The sequence below is a fragment of the Passer domesticus genome, chromosome 22 (genome assembly GCF_036417665.1).
Source record: "Passer domesticus isolate bPasDom1 chromosome 22, bPasDom1.hap1, whole genome shotgun sequence".
NCBI lineage: Eukaryota > Metazoa > Chordata > Aves > Passeriformes > Passeridae > Passer > Passer domesticus.
The window spans coordinates 5,283,604-5,311,129 of NC_087495.1; the positions used below are offsets into that span (position 1 = coordinate 5,283,604).

A 27,526-nucleotide genomic window follows, 5' to 3' on the forward strand; every position below is an offset into this window, starting at 1 on the left:
AAAACTAAAGTAAATTAGTTTTTATTAGGAAGTTCTGGATTTCTTAAGTAGATGCCAATCAGGAAGGCTGAGAGAGCCTTGTGCAAGGGTGCCCAGAGCCTAAGTGTGCACAGGGGTGTGTAAGGGCACATTGGGGGCCCCAAATTGCCCAAAACAACCCCAAAACAAGCCCAGCACTGCAGCAGGACCAGCACAGGGAGAACTCCCTCGTCTGACTTCATTAATCCAACTCTTGCTCGTGTATCAAAGTGCAGCACGTTTTCTTGTAAAAATGATTAAGCTGCTAATTAAGCTGTTTATAACTTGTTTCCCTGGTTGCTAATGATAATTAACATGCAAATTAGCTGAGGGAAGAGAGGCACAGGGGTCCTCAGTTCATTACCAAGTTAATTACTGTTTGCATACTTAAACATAACAGTTATAAATGGTGGCATTTAATGTAATGGCCAAGATGATAATTATACCAACGACATTTTGAAAAGTCATTTCACTCTGTGCTATTTTTCTGGGTGATTGATGTTGCCATGGCTGCTTGATAAACTTACTACAGGCCCAGATGACTTGGAAACAGCAGAACCAAACAAGTTATCCCTTAACAACATCCCCTTATCCCTGTTTGTTTGGAAAGCAGGGAAGGAATGAGGGGAAATAAGGGCAGAAAGCTTCAATATTAACAGAGGAGGGATAAAGTGGGCTGGTTAATAGTGTTTTATTTTAGCTGGCAACATTAACAGCTTCCCATTTTTATCCCTCATGGTTATTCCAAGTTTTGGCAGTGCTGGGAGTCCCTTCTGAAGCTCAGCCCACGAAACTCATCACTGTCCTCAGCCTCAAATGCTTCTATGCTAAATAAACATGGAAAATCACACATCACACCAGAAATGTGATGACTTTGTCACTTTGCACTGGGAAGAGCAGAAGCAGAGGGCACAGCTATTCCTTTGGAATGCTCCTCCCTTGGCACATTGAGGAATTTGTTCAAACAAACCCGTTCCACTGTCCCCCACTGGCCACAGAGGTGCTGAGCCAGATGGAAAATCAGCCCAGTTATGAGGGTGGGAAGTCTGGGATGTTGGAGTGTTTGGATACCCAGAGGTTGGTTTTGGTCCCCAGTCACACATGGCCCAACTGCTCCTGATTTCAGCACTTTCCATCCAGAAAATCCTGGACTGCAAAGCCGGGCTGGGAAATTCCAGTGGAATAACTCAGAGCAGGAAAGGACAAGATTACAGGGGGTGAATTTTGTAATAATCAGCCAGATCCTGACTGACTGGGTCAGATTATAAAATAACCAGGATAAAACTTCTCCAGCCTGGGCCACCTTCCACCCACATGTTTGAGAGCTCTCTTAAACACCAACTTAATGACTGGACATGGACTCAGAGCTCTGGTCTGGATGACAAGGTGGTGATTGGTCACAGGTTGGATTTGATGATCTTGGAAGCCTTTTCCAACCTCATAATTCTGTCATTTCAGCTGGAAATTTCTACCTTTGAGCCTTTGTATCAGAGATGCAACCTCAGAGGGGAAGGCAGGTGCGTGACCATCCTAAAGGAGCATCATGGACATCACAGGGGAACCTCCTTCATTCACCCCACAGATTTTTAGTCCTGGTCAAGCACAACCTTTGTTACTGTGGAATAGGCAGAGCCACTTCCCTGCTTCACACAGAGCTACTGCAGAATTCCCAGCTCAAGGAGAACAGATTAAATTCTGCAACTGCACAGCTGAATCCCAGAGCCACAGCCCAGCCAGCCACTGAGACAGCAAAGTCTGTGTGTGGTGACCTCTGGGTGCTTTCTGCTGTCACTGCTTTAATCTCCAGAACATAAACAAAGGGATTATTCCTGATTATTCCTTTTTCTAATGGAACAACCACTCTTTTCTTGTAATCTCGCTCAAGTGCATTTTAATCCTGCTCCTTAAGGAGGATGTCTACAATTCTTTTTGTTATCATTGTTATTGGGTGAGCAGAGATTAAAATAGTCCAGTACATAGAGAGATCACCTTGGCTTTCTGTGCCCACACACCTTCATGCACCCAGGAGGTTGTGATTCCCTGGTGAGCAGAAAAGTTTGACTGAAGAGCTGTCTAACACATTCTATAATAGGATTTTAAGTCCTGAGAGAAGGAGGCTCAGAGGGGACCTTCTTTCTCCCAGCAGCCCAGCTCTCCCAACAGACTGAGGGCGTGGAACTAAAGATGCCTCCGGATGAAATTTCATCCTGTGGCTTCAGACACCAGCCAAGCTCCTCTGGCTTCAGTGGGGAGGGCACCCAGCCTGGATCATTTGGGACAAACATCTTCATTCCCCAGCCTGAATGTTCACACCAGCTTAAAGAGAGCAGAATCTGGCATTGCTCACACCAGCCTAAAGAGAGCAGAATTTGGTGTCTGCTCTCCAGCTCAGAGTGAAAAACAGTCATCACATAAGTCAAAGATTTTTTTTATATTTTTAATACACCACTCCGTTATGCTCCTTTCTGTCAAAGGAAGGTCATCCTTCTTTTAAGCCAAATTTTCAACCCCAAAATGCTGGTTTCTCAGCCTCAGCCATAGCTACACGTGGCATTTAACATCCATAAGAGAAGGGACTTGTTACACTGCAGGAACTGAGAGCCTTTAAAAGAAAGAATGCAAGATTTCTCAGCCCTGACTCTGAGAAGCGCTGTTGCAGATGTGTTTGTGCACCTTCTGCTCTGCAAAGCAGGAAAAACAAACTTTGCAAACTTTTTCTGTATTTACTCCCTCCCCACCCACCTCCCTTTAAAAATTCATCGGTAATCAGAGACATCCCGAGGAGCTCTTGTAGTAGGGTTACTATTTAATGAATGTGTAGCAGACTTAATATTTAATGTTTAGGTAGACATCCCCACAATTTATCCCTCCTCCCCTGTGTTTTTATGACCCTTTTAGGAAAGGAGCTGGTCTTATCTACCCCACAGGACACACAGCAAATTGTCTGGGGGCTTGAGAAGAGCCTGTAAGTCTTTAAGAGGCATTGCTGGTTCCACCTCTTACAACAACAGGTTTAAACACTCACATTCTCAGGGATCACACCAGGGCACAGAGAAATGTTCTCTTTTTCCACTCTGCTCCTTAGATGTTGCTCCTCTTATTCCTTCAAGCTTCAAAGTTAAGAACCTAAATTGATTTAAGCTTGATACACGATGTAAAATTGGCTGTGTTTTCCTCACCTAAAGTCAACAAAACAACATTTCATTGCCTTTTTGGCCAAGCACAGCATCCCCTAAACCATCCGTGTACATCAGGGAGCACAGGGGATCCTTATCCAAACCAGCCTTTTCCAGCTGGAAATGATGGATGGAGGACAATGCCATCCTCGCATTCTCTGTATCTACAGGGCAAAACGTGGCTGGGAGCAACTTCCAGCCCACTCAGTCATGCAGCAAAGTCAGATGATGGGTAATGATTTTTGCAGCCTGGACCAGGCTCTGTTGGAGGCTCCAGTCCCAATTTTATTCCCACAAGCTCTGCCTGAGCCTCCGAGGAGGGGCAGAGGCATTTGATCAAGCCAGCTCCCCTTAATGTGATTTCTATTTCAGAACTGCTTCTGTCGTGCCCTTGAGTCTTTTCCTGGCAATATCACCTGTGGCCCAATGTGACAGCAATGCTAAATTATATCTTGATGGCTAATTAGGGTAATTAAACTGAAAGTAATCAAATCAACGTAATGGGCAAACTCTTAATAAAATGTCAAAAAAACTCTATTCATCATAGAGGGTTTTTTTACTCTTTTGAATGTCAAAGAATATGGAGAGAGAGAAATAAAGAGTTGGACTTCAGAGTGGCCCTGGCTTAAAGGGACATCATCAGGCTAAACACTCCTAAAAACAGACTTGATCTATTACTAAAAACACTCCAATTGTTAAAAAATAAGGGCCATTATTTCAAAATAAGGGTTATTATTTTAAAGATAAGGGTTATTTTTAAAAAGTAAGAGTAGTTATTAAAAATTAGTATTACTATTAAAACTTACATTTATAATTAAAATATAAGGCTTATTAATAAAAAATAAGATTAAAAGTTTAGGCTGCATCACAGAATTTGCTGGTTTGTGTAAGTAATTCCCTGTATCTTGTCCTGCTGAGGGTCATGATCTTGGTTAGTTTCCTGAAGGTGATGGGGAATATTTCTCCAAAGTGAGAAGGATCCTTTCCCCGAAGTGAGAGGGATCCTTCCCCTGAGGTGAGTGGGATCCTTTCCCCAAGGTGATGGAGCATCCTTTCCCTGAGGTGAGGAGGATCCTTTCCCCAAAGTGAGCAGAATCTTTTCCCCAAGGTGATGGGGATCCTTTCCCCAAAGTGATGGGGGATCCTTTCCTGAGGTGAGGAGGATCCTCTCCCGAAGGTGAGGAGGATCCTTTCCCCAAAGTGAGAGGAATCCTTCCCCTGAGGTGAGTGGGATCCTTTCCCCAAGGTGAGGGAGGATCCTTTCCCTGAGGTGAGGAGGATCCTTTCCCCAAAGTGATGGGGATCCTTTCTTGAGGTGAGGAGGATCCTATCCCGAAGGTGAGGAGGATCCTTTCCCCAAAGTGAGAGGAATCCTTCCCCTGAGGTGAGGAGGATCCTTTCCCCAAAGCAGTGGAGATCCTTTCCCCGAGGTGAACCATCATTTCTGTCAGATGAAGGAGATCCTTGCCCTGGCCGTGCCCTGAGCATCCCTCCCGGTCCCTCGGGATAAGGAGGGAGAAGGGCAGGCACGGTTCCCGTGCCCGTCCCCGCCCCGCAGGACACCCGGGCAGTGTTTGCGGTCTCCAGGCAACACTCCTGCCCTGTTCTCCCTCCCTCCCTCCCTCCTTTTCTCCTTCCTTTCCTCCATCCCTCCGGGCTCGTCCCCTCTCAGGTATCGGCAGGGCCGGGCTCAGGTGTGCGGGATGAGGGGCAGCAGTCTGGTGGAAAAAAGCCGATTTCATCCTCCTTCCTCCAGGCCAGTGGAAAAGGTAAGGGCTGGGTGAAGCATCAAGGTGTGGCTCTGTCCCCTCCGTGTCCCCCGCCAGCGGCGACATTGATGATTAAAGATTTATGAAATGGTTGTCCCAGACTCATTCCATGGGCAGGGAACGCTGACAAGGGGGGCTGGGTGCTTCCCAACCTCTGTGGTGTTTCTCCTCGTGGCTTTACTCCCCCAGAAACCTGGCAGTGACCAAACCTTGGCTTTTCACTGCACCTGGGCTTGCTGGCATCTGGCATGTGAAAAGCTGCTCCCTCCAAATGGAAAAACTTGTGTTCCAGAGCCCCTCGTGTCTGATTTTCTGCTAAAATTCTGCTCCATGGTCTCCCATTGCTGATTTTCTCTCAAACCTGTGCTCCACAGCCCCTCACTGATGATTTTCTGTCAAAAGTCAGCTCCACAGCCCCTCATTGCTGTTTTTCTGCTAAAACTCTGCTTCATGGTTCCTCATCGATTATTTTCTATTGAAACTCTGCTCCATAGCCCCTCACTGCTGATTTTTTGCTCAAACCCTGCTCCACAGCCCCTCATTGATTATTTTCTGCTCAAACCCTTCTCCACAGCCCCTCACTGATGATTTTCAGCTCGAACCCTGCTCCACAGCCCCTCATGGTTGACGTTCTGCTCAAACTCTGCTCCACAGCCCCTCACTGCTAATTCTCTAATAAAACTCAGCTCCACAACCCCTCACTGATGATTTTCTGCTCAAACCCTGCTCTGCTTCCCCTCATTTCTGTTTTACAGGCCCCGGCCATGTCCCGCCCGTGATGCCGCTCGGTGAAGGCCCAAGCACAGGAAATGTCCCCCGAGGAGCTCGCCGCCCTGCTCTGTGGGGAAGGGGACGAGCACCTCTCCCAGCAGGAATTTCCAGCAGCCACGGCTTTTTACCTGGCCGCCTTCAGCTGCTGTGCCCCCACAGCAGTGCAGAGAGTGAACTCCATGGCCCACGGGCTCTGGGAGCGAGTGGTGGCCACCTTGGAGGCCTGGTGCCAAGGCAAGGCTCAGATCCCCAAAATCCAGAGCAGGAACCTGGCCGTGGTGTCCCTCAGCGTGGGAATAGCTGCGATTTTCCTCTCCACCCTGATCCCCAACAACTTGGTGGCCTCTGTGTACGAGCTGGAGGCCCTGCTGCGGCGAGGGTGCTCGGAGGAGGTGGTGAGAAAATGCAGTCTCCTGCTGGAGGATAACCCAAGGGGTTCCATGGAGCTGCTGCTGCTGAGGGCGCTGGCACGGGTTCTCTCAGGGACACAGGTTGGGAAGGGAATTATGGATTACGTCCAAGCCTTTTTGCTGCACCAAACTGAGGCAGCGGCCTACGTGTGCAGCAGGCAAAGGGAGCACCTGCCCCAGGTCGTCCAGGCTTTCTCTGATCATCTCTCCATGTGCCAGGAGGGAAGCCCAAGCTGCAAATCCTCGGAGAAGTGGCTGGGTGACTGCTACAGCTTCCTGGCTGCGGTGGCACCCGGGCACACCTGGGTGTGCAGGGCACGGGCAGCCCACCTCCGAAAAACAGGAGAGTTTCAGGAGTGTGTGGCTGTCTGCACCAGGGCCCTTGAGGGATTCTCAGCTGAGAATCTCAGAGGTGAGGATGTTCTGGCTCTGCTCCTGGAGCGAGCTGCTGGGTATTTCTTCCTGGGAGGATGCACGCAGGAAATGATGCAGGATTTAGCAGCAGCCTTTGCAGCAGACCCTGCCCAGGCAATGAAACGCTTTGAAGAGCTTTTCTCACCCTGTGATGCTGAGAAGGTCGAGGAGCAGGCCAGAGCTGCCCTGGAGGGGAGGTTTGCAGCATACAGAGAGGCTGTGCGTGCTCGGGCTGAGCTCAGGGGCACTTGTGGCACTGAGCTGCTCCCTCCTGTCATCCAGACAATCCAGCTGCTCCTGCACATCTGCCCAGGGTCCAGCCGGGAGCTCAGAGTCCGGCTGGCAGACTGTCACCTCCTGCAGGGACACCCCGGGGCCGCCCTGGACATGTGTGAGCAGCTGCTGGCAGCAGAGCAGAGCACTTACCACAACACCCTGCTGGCACTGCGAGGCTTCTGCTCCCTCCACGCCCAGGACCACCAGGGAGCCCTGCAGGACTTCCAGAGGGTCATCGAGCACGAGTCCCCACATCCCAACAGCTGCATCAAAGCCCTGTGTGGGCGTGGGCTGATCCGAATTTCTGGTGGCAGCAATTACTTGACAGCCCTGGATTATATCACAGCTTGCCAGTTAAAGCTGGATGAAACCATCTTCACCATCAAGTCCTACGTGCCATGGAACCAGAGGGGATTGCTGCTGAAGGTCCTCCAGGAGGAAGGACAGATGATGCTCCAGAAGAAGAGGTAGCCAGGAGGCAGCTCAGTTTCCTTTCAGAAAAGGCAAACAGGGCTGTGCACATTCCTAACCTTGAAGGTGTTTTGTTTTTTTTTTTTTAATTGGCTTTTGTTTTTCCCCTCCAGAGATGCCCCTGGGGTTTTCCAGCTGGCTTCTCTCTTGGTGGAGCTGGACAGCTCCGATGAGGCATCCCAGATCCTGTGTGCTGATGCCCTGTACCAGATGGGCCGTGGGGAAGAAGCCCACAAGATGCTGTCACTGGCCCTCTCCAGAAACCCCCAGAGGGCTCCTGTGCTGGCCAGGCTGGCCCTGCTGCAGCTCAAGAGAGGCTTTTTGTATGATGGCAACCAGGTAAGGAGCACCTGGAAAGCCTCATCCTCGGGGTCATTCCCTCCTCAACAGCTTTGCCAGATTTTTTTCCCATTCCACAGTGAAATTACAGATTAATCCCTGTGTTCAGTGGTTTGGGTGCATTTCCCCTTTATAACTAAACTTTGCTGTTAGGAGCTCTCTGAATAGCAGCAGGGAGAGCTGTGACACAGTGAAACTTGGAGCCCACATGCAGAACCTCTAGCAGAACTTAAAGGAGTAAATACAGGGCTGATATTGCCATAAAATCATGGAATCACAGGAATTTGTGTCAAAAAGGCCACACAAGGACTCCCAGTTAAATCCAGCTCATTCCTCACGTGCTTTTTAATGGCATTTCTCAGCACTTTTACCAGGCAGAGCATCCTGTCCCTGGGGACAACATTATGGGATTGGAATGTTCCCTTAGAGGAAAGAAGGCACAAGTGCCACCTCCCCAGTTATCCTAATGAAGCATTGGAGAAGAAAAACACAAGTGCAGAAACTCCAATATCAGTCTGCAGTTTTCTTTCTCCAATGCTGATAAATTGTGCTGGAAACCCTGAAAGCCATTCCAGCAAGTTTGCTCTCCTACCCAGGATTACAAAGCTGAATTCCCAGGCTCTGCCGTCAGAGGGAACTCTTGTATTCTTTTTAAAATGCCATATAAATTCTGCTGACCAATAAGGAGAAAGGTTTTATTGTCAGCACTTCACTGCTCCCAAAGAAAAATAAAAGTTTGCTGTAATTTTCTGCCTTTGGGATGGCTGTTAATGAAGGGTGTGGCTTTATTAGAATGCTCTCCTTAGAGGCTGGATTTCCATCTGCAGCTTCTGCTGCAAGTTCTGCATGGAACATCTGAATATTTCTCTTCAAAATATTTTTATCCCACCTGCCTGTCTGATGCCAGTCACTTTTATCTATCAATAAAATAGAGAAATTTATGAGTTCAAGGGATGTGTCTGGTACATCAGGATAACTTTGTTCTTGTCCAGGTTTCTCTGGCTCAGATTTGAATATCCAGTCCCTCCTGAGCACTGTAAAAACCATCTTTTGATTAATTTTCTTTGGAAATTATGTTTAAAAAGTGCTTGTTGAGGCAAAGATACCAAAGGTCAGACAGGATTCTTTTCCAGAAGGACAGTACTTTGTGGGTTTGAATCCCTGCTTTTCCCAGGTTACCAATAACAATGCTAAAAATAACTTACAGCAGTTCCCTAATTTTCCATTAATTCACTAGTTTTGATTTTGCAGTCAAAAGGGTCACTGGAATCCTTGTGTTCCACAGGAACATTCTCTTTTTTGGGCAATCATCCTGTATTTATAAAAACACTCCAATGTGGATGCTACCCAAAACAAAGCAGGCAGCACCAGGTATTTGCCCAGAATTATTTCCACAGCTGTAGTGGTGGTGAGGAAAGATAAGAATCCCTGTTTTCTCCAGCCTGCATTCACAGCAGGGCCAGCTGGGGAGATAAATGAGGGAGATTTGTGATCCTGGGCTGGCTGAACCCCCAGGGAGAGTTGGGGATGCTGGGGAAGCACACAAAGCTCTCACACACAACCTCACATCCCATCCAACTCTTTTTCTGCTGCCTTTTCCTCTCCAATCCTAAAGCTGCTGAGGAGACTGATCAGAATTGGAGACTCCTCCTGCCTCCTGCCAGTGCTGGACATTTTCCAGGAGGAGGACCGAAAGCTGCTGCAGAGCCACTGCCGCTGGCGAGCCCTGGCCCTCCTGAAGGGCAAACAGGAGGCTGCTGCCATCAAAGAGGCCATTGCCCACCTGTCCTTTGCCATCCTTGCTGCAGGTAGGACGCCAGGATGCCCGTGGGGATTTGCTCCTGAGGGAAATCATGTGGGTGGGCAGGATGTCCCTCTGTCACCTCCTCAGTGAGGGCTGACACAGCACGTTCACCCAGGCTGTGAAGTGGTGGAGTTCAACAATAAGGAATTTTAAATTCCTTGAAATGGGTTCAGCTCAGTTCTACAGGGACATCACCCACTTTTCTTCAGCCAGTGCAAAGAAGTGAATGCAGCCCCCTCACACATTTCACTATCCCAGCTTTCCCTCGGGAGAGAGACCAGGCTGACATGGAAATTCTTCTGGCGTGTTCCAAGTAAAACCATGTTTGTATGGAAATCTGCCTTTCACTCTGAGCAAATGTTATGACAGCAGCACTGAGGAGAAGAGAGACTGGCTCGTGGAAATGGAATAAAAACCCTGTTAATTGCTTGGAGATGGTTCCATTTCACAGCCCGTGCATTCCAGCTTATCAGCTCCCCACCTGCTAGAACAGATGCTTGTTAAGAAATAGATATTGTCTTTAGAGGAGCCAACTGGTAGAGCTCCAGAGTGATAATAACCTTTGGTACAGAAGTTTTGGAGCAAATCAGGCGGGAGAAAAAGCCTCATTACTGCAGAGGAATTGCTTGGAGCCTGTCTGCTGGCTGATCCCTGCAGGCAGCTGCATTTGATGACCTCCCTATGAAAACATATTTCCAGTGGCACTGATGATTTATCATCCAATATTGGATGCCACAATTATTGATTGCAACCCTGGGCATGTTAAGATCCTTATCGAAATTGCCTTGGAAGGAAGGGATATGTGGATGGCAGGCAGAGAAATGCTCTGTAGGCAGGGAATGGAGGGACCAGGATTTTCTCTGACAACTCTATGTGTTTATTTGGGCAGCACTTGTGTGAAAGCAGAGGACAAAAAAAAAAAAGGCAGCTCAGTATCACAAATCCCAGTGCATATTCATTCTGGCAGAGAATTAGTCAGTCCCATCTGGATAACTCATTATCCAAAACAATGTGTACCTTCCCTGCCCGTGGGAGAGGGTTGGGGACTCTTTAAGGTCCCTTCCAACCCAAACTATTCTGTGATTCTGACCCCACTTTATTAAAACAGCCAAATGGCTTCGTGCCTCCACTCTCACATAGTCACTGATCTCCGTCTTAGAGCTTTCTCCTCTCATTCCTGCTGCTCCCACTCCAACCTGACACAGATTCTTCTTCCCTTCCAACTCATGGCTGATAACACGTGGCAGGAATTCCACTTGCAACAAAACTACAGGAAACTTCCACTTAAGAAAACTCTCACTGTACTTCATCCTGAGGTATCCTCAGGCCAAGTGGAGCTTTTTTGGAGCTTCCTGTGGGTATCCTTGCAGTAACCATGGCTGCATCCCTGTCCTCCAGGTGGTTATGCTGAGGATTGCCTTCTCACCAGGGCCCGATGCTATGGGCGCCTTGGGCAGATGAAAACTGCAATTTTTGATTTTAATGCTGTCCTGAAGGAGGATCCCAGGAATGTGCAAGCTCTGAGCGGCCGAGGCTTTGTTCACCTCGCTCTGAGGCAGCAGAAGGTACTGTCCATGTGGGGCTTTGCTGGTTTTTCTGAACAATATGAGTGTAAAGCATCACAGAATTTGTTGTGGAATCACTGGAATCAGGATTTGGGCAGTGAAAGGCTCTGAGTTTGGCTGGGTGTATGAACAGCCCATCTGGCTTTACTGATTTTCTTTCCCAAGCTTAGGGAGAGGAGGGCTAAACCTTGGTCACAATTTTCTGTGATAATCCAAGGAGTTTAAAGCACTTTGCAAACACTCATTCAAATCTGCCTTTATGACCTCCTATCAGCTTTGCAAATGGAAAAGTTGCAGCACAAGAACAAGGAAAAGCAAAGTTTTTCCATGGTTCAGCAGAGAACAGAAAGCAGCTGAAAGAACAAATGATCAATACTTAATTATTGCTTCCATTTCTTTCCTTGGCGTTGTTTTTCCACAGGAGGCAGTGCAAGATCTGTTCTCAGCACTGAAGGTGCAGGCAGGAGCAGTGATCCCAGCAATCCTGTCCTTGAAGCCTGAAACCCAAGGGTTGATCACTGGGTGGCTCCTCCAGCATGGCAGGGCCACTCTCAGCGAGCTCGTGGCCACCAAAGATGTCCCAGGAGAAGAAACCCTCGGGGACCTTCTCACCATGGCAAAAGCACTGACCAAAATCTGCAGGGCTGCACAATATCACATCTTCTACATTGATGTTTTGATGGCAAATGGTGAGTCCCAGTCCTTCAGCACGGCTGGTCAGGCCTGGTGAAGGAGCAAAAATGGATTGAAGTGAATATGAAATGTCAGGGGTGTTGCTGGATGGTGCTGGATAATGCTGGATGGGGCTGGATGATGCTGAATGGTTCTGGATGGTGCTGGATTATTCTGAATGGTTCTGGATGGTTCTGGATGGTGCTGGATTGTTCTGATTGGTTCTGGATGGTGCTGGATGGTTCTGGATGGTGCTGGATTATTCTGAATGGTTCTGGATGGTTCTGGATGGTGCTGGATTGTTCTGATTGGTTCTGGATGGTGCTGGATGGTTCTGGATGGTGCTGGATTATTCTGAATGGTTCTGGATGGTTCTGGATGGTTCTGGATGGTGCTGGATTGTTCTGATTGGTTCTGGATGGTGCTGGATGGTGCTGGATTGTTCTGATTGGTTCTGGATGGTTCTGGATGGTGCTGGATTGTTCTGATTGGTTCTGGATGGTGCTGGATGGTGCTGGATGGTGCTGGATTGTTCTGATTGGTTCTGGATGGTTCTGGATGGTGCTGGATTGTTCTGATTGGTTCTGGATGCTGGATGGTTCTGGATGGTTCTGGATGGTTCTGGATGGTGCTGGATGGTGCTGGATGGTGCTGGATGGTTCTGGATGGTGCTGGATGGTACTTCTCAAGAGAAGTTTGAAAACACTTTGGGACAGGTATGCCATAATTAACACCTTTAGACATGGACTGGCTGCCTGAACCCTGCCTCACTGTGGTTTCTCGGTACCTTTCTCCCCGTGGGATGGGTTATGGAGTTTGTGCTGGTGTTCCCCAACAGGAAGGCACCAAGAGGCCCTCAAGCACCTGCAGGAAGCCTTTGGCCCCTGTCCTGCTGAGGACTTTGCCAGGGCTCGCTTGGCTGTGCTGCAGCTGCAGAGCAGGAACGTGGCAGGGGCAGCTGCCCCGCTCAGTGTCCTGGCCAGGAGAGATGAGAAGGACTTGGCCTTTCTCCTGAACTTTGTAGACACCAAGCAACAGCAGCATCTTGCTCAGGTACAGCCCCCTTTTTTTTTTTTTAATTTTTTTTTTTTTTTTTTGATCCCACATCTGTGGATTCAGTGGGGAAAGAATTGGGAAGGAAAACTGGGATTGCAGGGATCTCTCCCTGCCTCGAGAAGTGTGTGGGAAGAGTTTTAGCAGATGGACAGGGCACAAATTGGCTTTTCCTCCAGCCAGGTCAGGGAGCTGGAGCCAAACTTGTTCCACTGCAGTGACCTTGATCAGTCTCTAATCATCCATCATTGCCACATCTGAGCATTTGGGATTCCTTTTTTGGTCTCCCTGGCACAAGAGCTGGTGATGCCCACACTGAAATTCAGGGGGTGTGGGGGCAGCAGAGATGGATCAAACAGATCATTGCTAATTGTACTCTGGGGATACATGGGGCTCATGGGTGGCTACTGGTGAAGGGGGATTCATGTTTTGTTCATTTTCTTGATGAAAAGAAGATGAATATTTCAATTCAGTGACATTAAATGCTTCCATCCTTCTTTTGAGCAACATTTAGGATTTCTAATATGTTCACATTTTTACAAAATTAAAGGTTTTGAAGCTGGTTTTCTTAGCTAAAACTGACACAACAATGCCACAAAGCTCTGGTCCCCCCCAAGTATTTTTTACTTGGCATTTTTTCATGTTTCTCCCCCAAAGTACACCCAGAAAGTTTCTCCAATAATAAGACAGCAGAAGGTCAGATTGATGGCCAAGAGCTTTAACACTCAGCCAAGCATCTGCAATTCTGATTACCCAGAAGCTCTGTGTTCTGAGAATCAGTTTGCTTCCTTTTATTCAATTTGTTGCTGGTGTGCACCCTGGTGAGAAGCTATATTGTTATGCTCTCTCCCAGGTTATAAAACAAACAACATGCTGATATCCTTAATGCAGCAAGAGGAGCCCTTGGAATGTATTTGAACAGAACAGCAGGAGGATATAAGTAAACAAGTATTAATTTACCAGTCCCCAGACATGACCCATTACAGAGAAAAGAGCCCCTCTCTTCTAAATAATGTAAAAAGTTCAGTCTTAGGGGGAAGAGTTGGAAGATTTCAGAGGCAATTTGCAATTTTCCTCTTTAGAAAGTTGATAAAGGAACAATTGAGACTGTGACTAGGGAGGCCCTAAGGAGGTGTCTGTAAATGAAGACACATTTTACAGCTGAATTTCCCCTGCTGCCACATCACTCCTTCTGTGGGGTCTCAGTCCATCCATGCTGCTTCCCTTCTGAGGCAGCACAGGAGGGATGTTCTTTGCTGTCAGTAAGAAAAGAAAAATGAAAAGAAAAAATCAAACTGACATTTGTATCATTTATACTGCACTGACAAGTGAGAACCCACAGGTGCCACAGGTGAGTGAAGCCTTTAAAATGGGAGAGAAATTTATTTCTGTCTGTTTTTGGCAGCTGTGTCTGAAATAAAACTCCTCACTGTGGCTATATCATGAGAGATTGAGACAAGAGGTGTGATCAGGCTGATTTCAAAACCAGAGCCCAATACCAGGGTTGGAAATTTAAAAACAAAACATTTCTCTCTTTCATCTCATGCTTTTGTTCAACTAGTAAATGTTTGAACTCAAGCACCTGGGGGTTTTTGGATGTATTTTGTGGCCAGGGGAGGAGTGTGTGCTCTCTGGGGTGTGGAAGGAATTGTTTCATCCACCTGCCCAGTGTCTCAAAGGATTTCCCAGCAGCACTTCCTTTTGCCTGTCAGGTTATTCTGGTTTATGAAAGGGAGATCTCAGTAAAAGCAAAGTTTTAAAAGCTTGCAGACAGAATTAATGCTAAGAATCCCAATGATGTCCTGACTTTGCCAGGATTTCTGCCCTGGGAGAGGGAGTTTGCTTTGTTCCTGAATTTCCCAGGTAGGAAAAGAAGAGTTCTGAGTTCACACCCAGTCTCAGCACTCCAGCACAAAAGCATTTCTGCCACATTGTTTTTTTGAGAATTTGGAATTACAGGCATTTTAAAAACGTGTCATCATTATCCTGGAGCCAGGTCTGAAGAGCTAAAAATAGCTCTCCATAAGCTGAATAGGAAAGGGTGGAGGAAGGAGAAAGCTCCTTGATGTACTCTTTTTTTTTTTCATGGAAAACAAAGCCACGAAATTCTCCCATTATTTATAGTGAAAAGGGTCCCATGCTGAGAAATTTGTAAACAACTGGGAGAGCCCCATGGGAATAGGAATCTGAAAGATTTATTAAGCTGCAAAAGGTCAGAGGAAGGGAGTTTGCTTGCTGCTCGTGCAGCTTCAACCCTTGGCTTTCCTAAGTCAGGGGTAAATGCACGACTGATTCCCAACCCCTCACACAGATCCTCGGGGCTGCAGCTGCTGTGGAGATCCAGATTCCTTAAAAAAATGGTCTCCAAAACTACATGGACTGTGCTACAGTTAGGTGAAGTTGCCATTCCACATGGCCTTCATGGCATGTGCAGGTGGAGAAGGAAAGACTTGTTCCAAATTCTCCTGGAAACACCCAACCCTCTCCCAAAGCTCAGAGTTTATCATTCCATCTGCTGGGATTTACTGCTCAGGGGCTGACCCTTGGCCATAATTCCATGCCCAGTAAACTCCTCACTCTTTTTCTTTCTAAGGAATTAAGCCTTGGTCGTGTCATAAGATTGATCCCTAGGGACTGGAACCAAAAATGTCACAGAAATATGTGTATGTTCAGTCCTTTACACCCAGTGAGGTGAATAGATGGGAAAAAAGGGACACAGAGACCTAATCCAGGGATCCAGGGATCCACTCATGGTCCTTTCCGGGTGGCACCTGAATTATTTCAGTCTGGAAGCCAAAATCAAACTTTTAGGAGACTCAAGTTCCCCTGGAATGCACTCCAAGGATTTTCCTGCCCTTCCAGGTCTCCTGCAATGAGGCTGATGACAAAAATGCTTCTCCAAGGCCACGTGCAGGGAGCAGCTGAACTCAGCTGTGCCATGTCCTTCTGGCTTCCCTTGCCTTCTCTCCCTGAGCCTGGCTTTCATCTTTATCTCTGTTAGGAGATAATGTCCAAGCTACTGGTTAATCCTTCCCTGTTACACACCAAAAATGTCCCAACTCAGGACCCTGAAGTCAGGCAGAGCCAAAGGAGAATCCAGAGTCCAGCTGCCAACCTTGCTCCATCTGCAAGGGTGAGAGGGAATCCTTTATTTTCAGATGGGATTTTGCCTCCAAGTGTGGCAGGAAAGGCACAATCTCATGGCTTGTTTTGGGGACTCTCAGGGAAGGAGTCAAAGCAGTGGCTCAGTGGAGAAATGCAATATTGCAATATTGCTCAGTGAATAAATGCAACATTGTGGTGCAATAACCTCAAATGCCCCAGGTTAGAGCACTGAAACCTCCAGCACCAGACTCAGCATTCAGCACAACAACAACCATTGTGTTTTCTTCTGCCTCTGAGACAACAAATGCACCTTAGAGGCTGAAAATGACAATTTAACCACACAAACACAAGCTATCTTGAGGAACTGCCCTGTGTTCCTTGGAACAATGTGATCCAGAACTCTGGAATTTCTGGGGGGGGGACAAAAAAACACCTTCTCTTGCCAAGATGCTCCTCAGGCAGCTGCAATTCCACCTTGATCCCTTGTCAAATTCCTGCCACTGAGGGGACACTGAGGAGTTGTCTTAAAAACATTTCAAAGGACAAAGCAAATGTGCTGCTCTTTAAATGTACACAGGACATCTGAGGTGGGTTTGCCTGAAAATTTATGGCCAGAATTGTTAAAGCCAGGGGGAGAAGTCCTATTGCTATTTCTCTGTGTGGAAGCTGAGAGACTCCTTAACAAATATGTTAAGAAAAATAGGAATAGACATATATATATAATTATTTCTGTATATATAATTGGTTTTATATATTACATATATAATATTTATTTAGCTATCTATATTATATATAGATATATATTGCTCTATATAAAAATAGCAAAATATATATATTATGTGCATTATAATGACATAACTGGGGCAGAATTCCTCCTAAACCATGAGGACAGGCTGAATTATGTCATGCCACTGCTCTCAGATGAGGTGCTGGGACTCGCCCTGCAGTATTGACCCTTTCCCTGCAGAACCTGTTCTCCTCAGTCCTGGCAGACAGCAATCAATCCTAACCTCAGTCAGCCAAAATAAAAGGGGCACACAAAGAGTCTGGAGGACCTGACCTGGCTGTCAGGTGTGCCTACTAAAACAGTGGCTGGGCTAACTGGATTTCTGCATCCCCAAGCAGGAGTTACCCCCTGAAATGAGGAGGATGGAAATATTTATCCTTTGCTTGAGCCTCATTTTGTTTGGCCCAGCCTTTTGCAAACCCTCAGCTGCTGATGGCAGCTTGTTTATGACCTGAATATTCACTGTGCTGCAGCACGTTAAAAGCTTTATTTATTACCAATAAAGGGGAATAATGAGAAATCCATTTGAGGCAAATAATTCTAATGGAGTTTTCTTCATTGACCTCCATGAACCTAAAAATTATGTGGCTCTTTCGGCCTTTTCTATTTTCTTGTTGTTGTTTTTCCCTTCAGATGAGGGCAGAGAGTTCAAATTGCACTCAAGATTAACAATTAGCAAAGCCACCAGTTGGCCTTTTTTTTTTTTCTACAGCTTAGGTAAGCTCCAGTAGAGACACAAAAATCATTTTTAGCACTGGCATTTGTGGGGCAGCACCTGGGGATGTTGGTCCAGGCATTTTGTTCATCATTCCTAAGGAATTCAAACAAATTCAGAAGAAATTCTGTGCAGAAACAAAGGATATCAGAAGCTCCTGAGATAACAGCAAGTGAGCAGTGAGACAAGAGTTTTATGTCTTGGTCATATCTTAAGATTGAATAAATGGAAAAAAAGGACACAGAGACCTAATCCAGAATCCAGGGATCCACTCATGGTCCTTTCCAGGTGGCACCTGAATTATTTCAGTCTGGAAGCCAAAATCAAACTTTTAGTGACAAGCTACACTCCAGTTCCCCTGGAATGCACTCCAAGGATTTTCCTGCCCTTCCAGGTCACCTGCAATGAGGCTGATGACAAAAATTCTTCTCCAAGGCCACGTGCAGGGAGCAGCTGAACTCTTATCTGTATGCAAAAATACGCCAATTATTGTTTCTCCAGCTAGATGCAATTCCAACATTTGATAAAACAACTACCATTTCTCAGTGTCGGTGTGTATGACCGATCCAGACTAGATATTCCCCTATTTTTTCCCCTTCATGACATGGATTTTCCCCTTTATAACATGGCTTACTCTGTCCCCACAGGCAGCAGCCCAGGAAGGGAAGGTGCTGATGAAAAGCCACGACCACCAGCAGGCTCTGGGCTACCACAGCCTGGCTGTGCTGGCCAGCAGGGCCAGCCCCAGGTACCTGAGGCGCAGAGCTGCCTGCCTGATGCACCTGAAAAAATATGAAAAAGCTCTGAAAGACATGGAAAAAGTGATCCAAGGGCATGTCTGTAACAGCCCAAAAACACAGGCTGGGGACCACTGCTGCCAGGGCTTCCTGCTGCTGGCCCTGGCTCGGGAGGAGGCAGCAGTGCAGCACTACGTGCAAGCCCTGCAGCTGGACGAGCCCCTGACCCTGGGCACCATCTCTGAGTGCCCTGGCAGGGAATGTTTAACCAAAATATTTCACAAAATTGCACAGTGTAACTTTGAAAAGCAGCGTTATGAAGAGGCCTGGAAAATCACAGACTATGGGCTCAAAATTGATAAAAGTTCTGAGCTCCAGAAGCTGAAAGCAAGACTCAAAAGAGAGGCATCGAGCTGTAGCATACATTGATTTCTCTGTTTGGGGATTTTCCAGTCTGATTGCTTTCTGGGAGGCTGCAAGGATGAAGGAGAGATGAGAAAGATAAGAAAGAGGAGAAGCTGATGATGAATATGCAACAGGCATGACACTGAACATGGAGTAGAAAGTTTAAGGCAGCAAAACAAAACTGACCAAGAGAGCAATGAGGGAAAAAAGCAAATTGCAGCATTCAGGATTCCTTAAAATTATTGTGGATTATGTAAACTCCCCATTGTGAAAAAAGCCTTTTTCTGGCTAAACAACAAATTCTAACACAGGGGTTCCAGTCCTACTGAAGGAAAACATTCAAAACACTTGCAGCTCATGAATAATAATCATGTATTTCCTAGCTAGCATTTGATGAGCTTTAACACATACTGTTCAATCAATTTGCCTTATTTTTAGGGGCCAGTTAAAAGGATCAGTCAAAAGTAACTCCTGTAAGGTGTTTGTGAAGGCTCTGTCTGTTGGTTACTACTGGCAGGAAAACATGATCCAATTTTTTTTTTCCAGCTTGCAAATGGAGCCAACAGTTGTTTAAGGATATCATTTCATGCTTGGGAAGAAGCTCTCCCACAGCATCTTGATGCCCATTATGGGGAAAAAGCCTCATCAGTGTCACTAGGATTAAAATTTAATTTGAAGGGGTGTGTTACACCCCTCTCCTGCCCCACTCCTGGATGAAGGATCTGCCCTGGTGAGAATGCAGTGGATTTGCCAGGATCAGCACCAATATCAGGGATGGGGCAGCACAAACCCCAAATAAACTGTTCTACTGCCCCAGAGGACAGTGAAATAACAGATAAAACTGCTCTACTGCCCCAGGGGGCAGTGAAATAACAGATAAAGTGTTCTACTGCCCCAGGGGGCAGTGAAATAACAGATAAAGTGTTCTACTGCCCCAGAGGACAGTGAAATAACAGATAAAGTGTTCTACTGCCCCAGGGGGCAGTGAAATAACAGATAAAACTGCTCTACTACCCCAGGGGGCAGTGAAATAACAGATAAAACTGCTCTACTGCCCCAGGGGGCAGTGAAATAACAGATAAGGAGAAAGGTGAGACTCCACAGAGATCAAACATCCACTCAGGAGCTCCTGCCCTGATATCCACTGCAGGCTTCACCTTGGTGTCTCCCTTGGCCAGCAGACAACAGGGATCACCTCTCCACAGCCTGATCATCTCTGGGGGCTGCCAGAGCTGCTGAATCCCATCCCTCACACTCCTGGGTGTCCAAGCCCCAGAGGCAGCCCTGCAGCTCACGCAGAAGAGGTGATGCACAAGAGAAGGCAGCATCCAGGATGGGATTGCTCCCAGAGCTGCAGCATTCCTTCCTCCCTCCTCCTCCTCCCTGCTGAAAAAGGTGAAATCAGCCCCTGGCAGGCCCAGCAGGGCTTGTCCTGCTGTCCTTTTCCTTTTTCCAGCTTTGGGGTGGCCTTGGGGCAGTGCTGGGACATCCCTGGGGGTTCACCTGTGTGGTGGGAGCCCTCAGCTCAGCCCAGAAGCAGAAAGGACCCGAGGTGGGGCCCAGAGCAGCAGCTCCTTCCTTTGTTTTGGCTGCTCCAAAGGAGCTGTCCCAATGTTTTTGGAGTGTGCTAATAGAACCATGGAGAAAAACAGAAACTACTGCTGAAAACAAAGATTAAAGCAATGCTGAGGAGTGCTCTGCTGCTTTGATTAGGATGAAAGGGAAGAGGGAGCATTCTCCTTTTTTTGTTGAGCTGTTCTCTCAAAGGCAACATTCCATGGTGGAACTTCATTCAGCAGCCGTGGGATCAGCCCATAGCAATGATACCACCTGGAACCTTCCACCTTCTCCTCTTCTCTGCATGCTCCTTTTTTCTGCCCTAAGAGCACAGGTAAGACTGGGCTTCTTGCCCTTCAAATTAAATTTTAATCCTAGTGACACTGATGAGGCTTTTTCCCCATAATGGGCATCAAGATGCTGTGGGAGAGCTTCTTTCCAAGCATGAAATGATATCCTTAAACAACTGTTGGCTCCATTTGCAAGCTGGAAAAAATAATTGATCGTGTTTTCCTTCCAGTAGTAACCAACAGACAGGAAATTCTGTCTCAAGAAAATTTTTGAGAAGTGGTTGTTTAAGGGTTTGTAATTTTTTCTGCAAGTCTTTCCATTATGTAAAAACAAGATATCCCACTTTTTTCAGACCATGGAAAGCACTGGGAAGACAATCCAGTTGCCCTGTCCCCCAGAGTAATATTCCGTCCATTAGTCTGGAAGTTTGGGGCATTTTGGCCTGTTTGTTTTGGGTTTTTTTTTTTGGTTTTTTTTTGTTTTTTTTTTGTTTGTTTTTTTTTTTTTTTTTTTTTTTGGTTAAGCAATGTATTCTCTTGGACAGAATGCATTTATTGCCCCAAAATATTTTTTTTTCATTAAAAGTAAGGACCACAGGCATCCCTGCAAGACTGCTAGAGAGTTGTCCTGAGGAAATATTCCTTTTCAGGTGGCTGTCTATTCCTCATGGCCACGAGGAATGGCTGCTTCTCCCAGCAGCTTCTGACTCTTCTCATCAGCATTTCCATTGGTTTATTTTGTTTTCCTTGTCCTCTGTCTGTGCCCACTAAATTCCTTTGCCTGTACCCAAGCTGCTGATTTATTCTTTAATTCTCAGCTGTGTTCTTAGTCTTCCAGCCAATTTCTAGGAGAGGGCTTGGAGCAACCTGGGATAGTGGGAGGTGTCCCTGCCCATGGCAGGGGTAGAATCAGGTGAGCTTTAAGTTCCCTCCCAACTCAAACAAGTTCATAATTCTGTGATTAGATAAAAGCCATTTTCTAAACCAAAAAAATGACAAACAAACAAAAACACCAAAAAACCCCACAAAACCAAAACAAAACACCACAACAACAACAAAAACTGGTTCTACTTCTTCCAGATAGAAGAATCTGGCAGAAAAACCTGCAATTATAATTTCTGTACCTTTTTTTAATGTTAAACTGCAAATCCTGGGGATTGAGGAGCTCTTTCACACTGCTTTGAAACCCTTCCCTCACCCTGTGCAAGCAGCCCAAGGCTGAATACTTAGAAAAGGAACTTTATTGCTGCTTGTACAATGTGCTGTAGGACACATCCTCAAGGAATTCTGCTGGAAATGTCACACAATTGTGAAGAATTAAAATATACTTATATTAATCAAGATTGATGTAATCAAGAAGAAAATACTGCCTAATAAAAGATGAAACTGGATATCTGTTTGTAATCCAGCTTGAAGCTGCAGTCATTAATTAATTACAGCTTAAATATCTGTAGTTTATTCAGCTCTGAGCTCTGTACAGACACTACCAACTATTTCCTTGCTCTCCATAAATTTTGTTCCTTTAAAATATTCTGCACCCTCAATAACCGTGGTGCACATCATCACCAGGTAATGAATGGTGAAAGAAAACTGTGAAATCATGGTTGAGAATGTTCCTGCACAAACAGCACCCTGCCAGGCTTGCCCCTCTGAAGTATTCAACATTCCTTCTAAGCATGTGAAAGGAAAATCAGATGTGAGAATATTTGCATCACAAATCGAGTTAGACAAGAGAAGTTTCCTGACCTCGTGCTCTGCAGTCCAGCAGGCAAAGAACAGCTTAGAAATGATGGCAAAGTGTTTGGAATTAAATATTCCACTGGAAGCTTTTCCTCAGAGTTCAGGCAGAGCTCAACTTTGAGCTTTTGTGATCTCAGAAGGTTTCATTTCCTTTTAAACCCCATCACTCCCATTAATTTTTCCTATTTCACTTCGCTGTGTGCTCCCAGGTACTGAGGGAACCCAAACACAGGAACCAACTTCTGCAGCTGCTTTGGAAGCTGACACATCTCCAGGGAATTCTTCTTCCTGCCTTTGAGCCCAGGTCATTGTGCTCCCCAGCCCCAGAGCGTGGTGGAAGTGTGCCTCTGGCCCAGAGCCATGCAAACTTAATTTAATGAGCTTCCTTGTGCCCAAGTGAGGACAGTCCCCTTGGCTTGCAGGGGCAGATGTTTCACTCTAATGACAGCTAATCTAAAAGCCATTTCTTTCACCATCATGCCCCTGCAGAAGATTAACTGTTATCATTGTGCTGCTGCTGCATCCAGCAGTTTCCAATTTGCCAGGGCTCCGAGGAGTCGCTATCACCAGAAATTGAATGTGGTGCATGAAATGATCACTGGCACTGGAGCCTGCCTCTGGAGCCTTGGCTGCTTCCCTTGGATTTCAGCCACTCTGCTCCGTGCTGGGATCTGCTGCTTCACTCAGCCATTACTCAGTGGCACCTTAAGAAAATTAGTTCATTATTTAGGAGGCACAGCATTCCAGAGCTGTGGGATTCAGGAGACTCCTTCTCCTCCTGCTGTGCATTTCAGGAATGACTTTTCTATATCCACTTGTTCTGTCAGTGCTCCAGATGCTGCACCTGCCCACAGGTGTGTACAGACAACCCTGAGCACGGGAGCAGGGCTTTATTGGCTCCCAGAAGTGCCTGGAGGGCAGAAAACAAACACAGCTGATATTGCTGATATTGCTGGTTGTAGCTCTCAGCAGCTGAGGATGTCTGAGGATGGGTGGGGAGCAAATTTCCACCCCAAATGGGAGGCTGAAGAACATGAGCCAGTCCCAAAGATGTCAGCAGAGAGTGGAAACCACTCGTGATCACAGTGATGCTGCTTTTAGTGCTTCACTAATGAACCAGCAACTGAGAAAAGTGAGAAAACAGCTCCTGTCCTGGCCCTCCCTGAAGTCACAGCCTGGTGCCACTTACCCTTGGGTCCCACACTCAATACAGGTGTGGAACGTTCACCTCTAAGGTGTGCAACCAGGTAATTTTCAATTAATTCACTTCCAAAGTCTACCTTGGGCACTACATGCATGGCCAAGACCTCCTGGAAACCTTGGCAAGCCTCCCTTGTGTCCCTGAGAGCCACTGGGGACCTGTTCTGTGCCACAGCAGCTGTGGCTTTAGGTGTGTCACCACCCAACCTGATCATTTTTGAGTTTCTCTGTTCCCTACACAGCCCCAAAGAGTCAGGAGTTGCAGAGAATGAACGAGAATAAGAATTTCCCCCTGGACTCTAAAGGAAATTAAGAGCAGTAGCTCATAATCAGTTTGCATGCCTCATTCCTGAACTGCACCAGTAAATGAGAAAATTTAGCTGTAAAGGCAGGGGGGGATTGTAGGAGGGAGCAGGAAGCACAGGAGGATGCTAATGATTCCATCCCACCCTGGTTTGTGTTTTGTTATCCCCCTCATTTGTGCTTTCATCTCCAGGTGGGTGCAGCCACACCCCAAAACCTTCCTTGGGGTGACCCAGGGTGAGGGACCTGGAGTCCCCACGGAGCCCCAGTCTCAGATCCAGATCAGTAGTGGATGAAATGGAAAACTGACAGGAATTAGCATTTCCCCACTTGAAATGACCACCTCAGAGAGCTTCTTGATTGCTTAGAAAGCTCAGATGTGCTGTTAGAAGACATTCCAGCACTGGTAATGTGCTCCAGCTGTTCTCTGGAAGTCACATTCCAATCTGAAATTATTGGGAACACCTCTGAGTGCCTGTCACGGTGCAGGGTTTGTTCTCTCACTGCAGACTTTAACAATGGGAACAATTATACCTTGCCATGTGCTAATTTTTGCAGCCTTGCCAAGAGGATTTTTTGCAATGTTGTTTCTTTTCTTCTCGTGCATCATTTGGCCATTCTTGATCTGCTTCCTGAAGTAAACAGGTAATTAGCCATCTACAGAAATTGCCCTGTGTCCACACCATTAATGTGCTTGGATGTTTTAATTGATTGCATTCTCAAATGGCTTGGATGGCTTAAATGCCAGCTAATGCAATCCAATTAAGACTCCTAATAAACCTGCCTGATGAACTGCAGGATAATCACACATCAAGCACAGATGTAGAGGAAAATGCCACGGAAGTGACAGCTCAGAATAGACTGTGTCATTTGGAAAGATCCAAACCATTCTCAGCAGGGAAACTGGGAACATTCACTCGGACTGGTGCTGGATTTGGGCCCCAGGACCTGATCCAACACAACTTTTAAGCACACACTTACATCAGTTCCTATGCACAAAACCTTTTACACAGAGTCATGGAACAGCCCAGGTTGGAAGGGACACCAAAAGGTCATGTGAGCTCCAGTGGGAAAGGGGTTCTAGATAAGATTATCCAGGACCCTGCTCAGCCTGGGAAATCTCAGAAACTTCCAGTGAGGGGGACCTTATCATGTCCCTGGGGAGGCTCTTCCAGTGATTGATTATTCTCACTGGAAAGAAAAGAATTCTTTTAACAAGATTAAATTTTTCCCACTCCAACCTCCTTTTGGCCCTCAATCTCCCACATTAAAAGAACAACTCAATGATCACCTCGAGGAAGCACAAATGCAAAGGAGATTTCAGGTGATATGAAGGGGGGAGGCTCTTAAAAATATTATTCAAACAAAATTAGCTGAGGCAGCAGGAAGTTAAATAAATTCCTGCTGGGAGAGGATGTGAACTTCCAGTAGTGCCCCACAAGTAACTCATTTGAGGATGGTGCAGTGTCTTTGTGGCAGCTCTGGAGGTCTTTCCTCAGCCCAAACAGAGATTAGGGATTTAATGGAGCAATCTGTGTGAAATTCTCTGCTCTGTTCTGCCAGATGCCAGACAAGACATAATAGCTCCTCTGGCATCAATGTCTATTAATCTAATCTTGACTTTGATTCTCTGTGTGACTCCCTTTCATCTGTAAAATGGGGATAATTCTCTCTTTCAGATGCTTGTCAGTACCTCTTCGTTCCGGGTACACGGCGCTTTGAAGATGACATTATTTGTACATTTTCCATTATTGTCACAGAGCTGCACATTGTCCCTGGCCCTTGTCCCTGTCCCTGTCCCCAGCCCCTGGCCCTGGCCCCCTCACACTCACTGTCCATGCAGGGCTAAGTTCAGCCCTCGGGCTGAAGGATGCCAAGCCCCTGATTTCCCCCACAGCATCCTAATTGCCAGTGGGAACACAAGGGAAAGGAAAGGGCTGGGTGAAAATGGGAATTTTGCTGAAAATTAAGCACATTTATAAGGGTTTTGGTAGTCCAGCATTTCACAGTCTTGCTGAAACCAAGTGTAATAATTTATTGAAGAGGATTTTATGGCTTGGACTTCTGTGTTGCATTAAATAAAGTGCCTGGTGTTTAAATACAGGACTAGGGTTAGATACTCTAACTTTTCAACTGATCTGAACAGCTTTCCTTGGAAACAGGAATCATCTCCTTGTCATATTTTAACGCAGTACATTTAATGGAACAGCTGAAACTTGCATGTGCTCTGTAACTGAAAATAATTCAAGGTAACATATCTGAGATTTATTTTGTTTGGAATCTGTCTTCCTATACAGCAAAGCAAGGCAAAAAAATATACCTTTATACCTTTCAAGCTGTGTGCATAGAATTTTGAAGCGTTTATTTTCATTAAGAATATAATTGCAATATTGAAATAATTACAATACTGAAATTGGGTGTGAAAATGAGACACTGCATTCCAGAAGTCTTGAAAAACCTCTTGGGGAAAAAGGTAAAGCACCTCAGGGGAAATGAGAACTTTCCTAAGAATTAATTACTGTAATAGAAGAGAATTCTCCAAATGCTGAGAAGCCAGGAAATCACCTTGTCCTCTTAAAGGCAGCCCTGCTACACAACCTGATTTCCAGTCTGGATATAAAACCGAGTGATTTCAGACGTGTTGGAAGGGGTTAAATCCCTGAGAAGTCTCAGAGCATTTAATTCATTGGGCACTGGGAGCCACCTGAGTGTGAGTGAGGGGGAGAGAGGGAGATTTGGGCACAGCACTTTGCAAAGAACCATTCCTGGGGAGAGCCTGCGAGGGGCTCAGTGCTGGGAACATGAATAAACATTTCTTTCTGACTGCCAGAAAACACAAACAGCCCAGTTCCACGCCAGAAACTGCTCGAGGCACCTCTGCAGCTGAAAAACCACAGGAGCCAGGTAAGACACTTCAGCTTTTTTACCTGCTTGTGTCTGCAGTGAATGCTTCCAGAAACTCAGGGCAGGAGCTGCTGTACCTTTCCTGCATAACAACACTGATGTCTGGTCGTTTTTAATTCTGGGGGTGCTCCAAGGATGCTCATCTCTAAAGGGAGAGCAAGAGAAGAGTTTTGAAACAGCACCTAAACTTTGAGGTTTTCCCAATTCTGAACTGCCTCTATCAGGACTTATTTCCACCACACACAGCTGGCAGCCAACCTGCTCCAAGAAGATATTTCAATGCTGAGCTTTATTTCTTTTCTGCTGGCTGACAGATGACAGGGTTCTGCTGGCTCTCAGAGACAAACCCATTATTTCTGAGCACAATGAGTTCTCCTCTGTGGGCAGCATCCCTGCCACAATAAATCACAGGCTACATCCAGCCATTGTCCTGGAGCCAGGCATCTGCTGATTCACCAGGGAGAGGCTGCTGGGTTGGGTTTTTTTGTTTTAGTGTCACCCTATAGCTTCAGATTTTGTTCTGGATTTAAGTGAAAAGTGTATGATATAATAATCTCATTTGCTGGCATTTTGACTGGAATAATGGGCACTGTTCTGGTTACTAAACTGACCATTTTACACATGCATTATAAATCTTGGTTCAGGTCAGTTTTCCTGTTTAGATTAATTTATATGCACAGAAGAAATAGATCTTTGTACCTGTGTAACCTAAACATTGAAACTGAGGTGACACCAGGTAACAGCTCTCTTTCCAGACTTATGGTTCTTTATTGTACTAAAACCAAAAAGGTAAAAATTAAAAGATGTTTTAAGCAGTCTTGGAGGAGTTTTGGAGCTGCTCCTCACACCTCTGCCAGGTGAGGTGTGATCACAGAGGAGCTGATCATTTCTAACCTGCACTTCACACACAGGTGATTCCAGCTCTGGAATTGCACTTCCACTGACACAGAACTGCCTCAAATCTTTTTATTTTTTATGGATTGGCAAAGGATTCAGGGCAAACTCCAAACCCTGAGAGCCAGAGGGAAGACAATTTCCCTCACAT

The 27,526-nt window shown here is 46.2% G+C and overlaps 1 protein-coding gene and 2 long non-coding RNA genes across 3 annotated transcripts; 2 read left to right on the top strand and 1 right to left on the bottom strand.

Annotated features, from left to right (window-relative positions):
- The first annotated feature begins 4,872 nt into the window (after positions 1–4,872).
- Positions 4,873–19,026, top strand: TTC34 (tetratricopeptide repeat domain 34). The gene is made up of 8 exons (XM_064397162.1): positions 4,873–4,963; positions 5,719–7,301; positions 7,419–7,644; positions 9,260–9,452; positions 10,847–11,013; positions 11,435–11,702; positions 12,524–12,738; positions 17,993–19,026. The coding sequence occupies exons 2-8, from the start codon at positions 5,773–5,775 to the stop codon at positions 18,509–18,511; spliced, it is 3,117 nt and encodes a 1,038-aa protein (XP_064253232.1). The 5' UTR covers positions 4,873–4,963; positions 5,719–5,772; the 3' UTR covers positions 18,512–19,026.
- LOC135285201 (uncharacterized) lies at positions 13,544–27,408 on the bottom strand. The gene is made up of 3 exons (XR_010350178.1): positions 27,181–27,408; positions 26,505–26,626; positions 13,544–13,994 (listed from the first exon to the last, which is right to left on the bottom strand). It is a non-coding gene; the product is annotated as an uncharacterized LOC135285201 (long non-coding RNA).
- Positions 19,463–27,299, top strand: LOC135285192 (uncharacterized). Its single transcript, XR_010350166.1, has 3 exons — positions 19,463–20,378; positions 21,173–21,247; positions 22,284–27,299. It is a non-coding gene; the product is annotated as an uncharacterized LOC135285192 (long non-coding RNA).
- Positions 27,409–27,526: the final 118 nt, after the last annotated feature.

Excerpts from the sequence above, each read along its gene's own strand:
- TTC34 (XM_064397162.1), top strand. The coding sequence starts at position 5,773 with ATGTCCCCCGAGGAGCTCGCCGCCCTGCTCTGTGGGGAAGGGGACGAG. Across the intron at positions 7,302-7,418 it reads ATGATGCTCCAGAAGAAGAG|AGATGCCCCTGGGGTTTTCC; the intron begins GTAGCCAGGAGG and ends TTTCCCCTCCAG. Across the intron at positions 7,645-9,259 it reads TTTTGTATGATGGCAACCAG|CTGCTGAGGAGACTGATCAG; the intron begins GTAAGGAGCACC and ends CCAATCCTAAAG.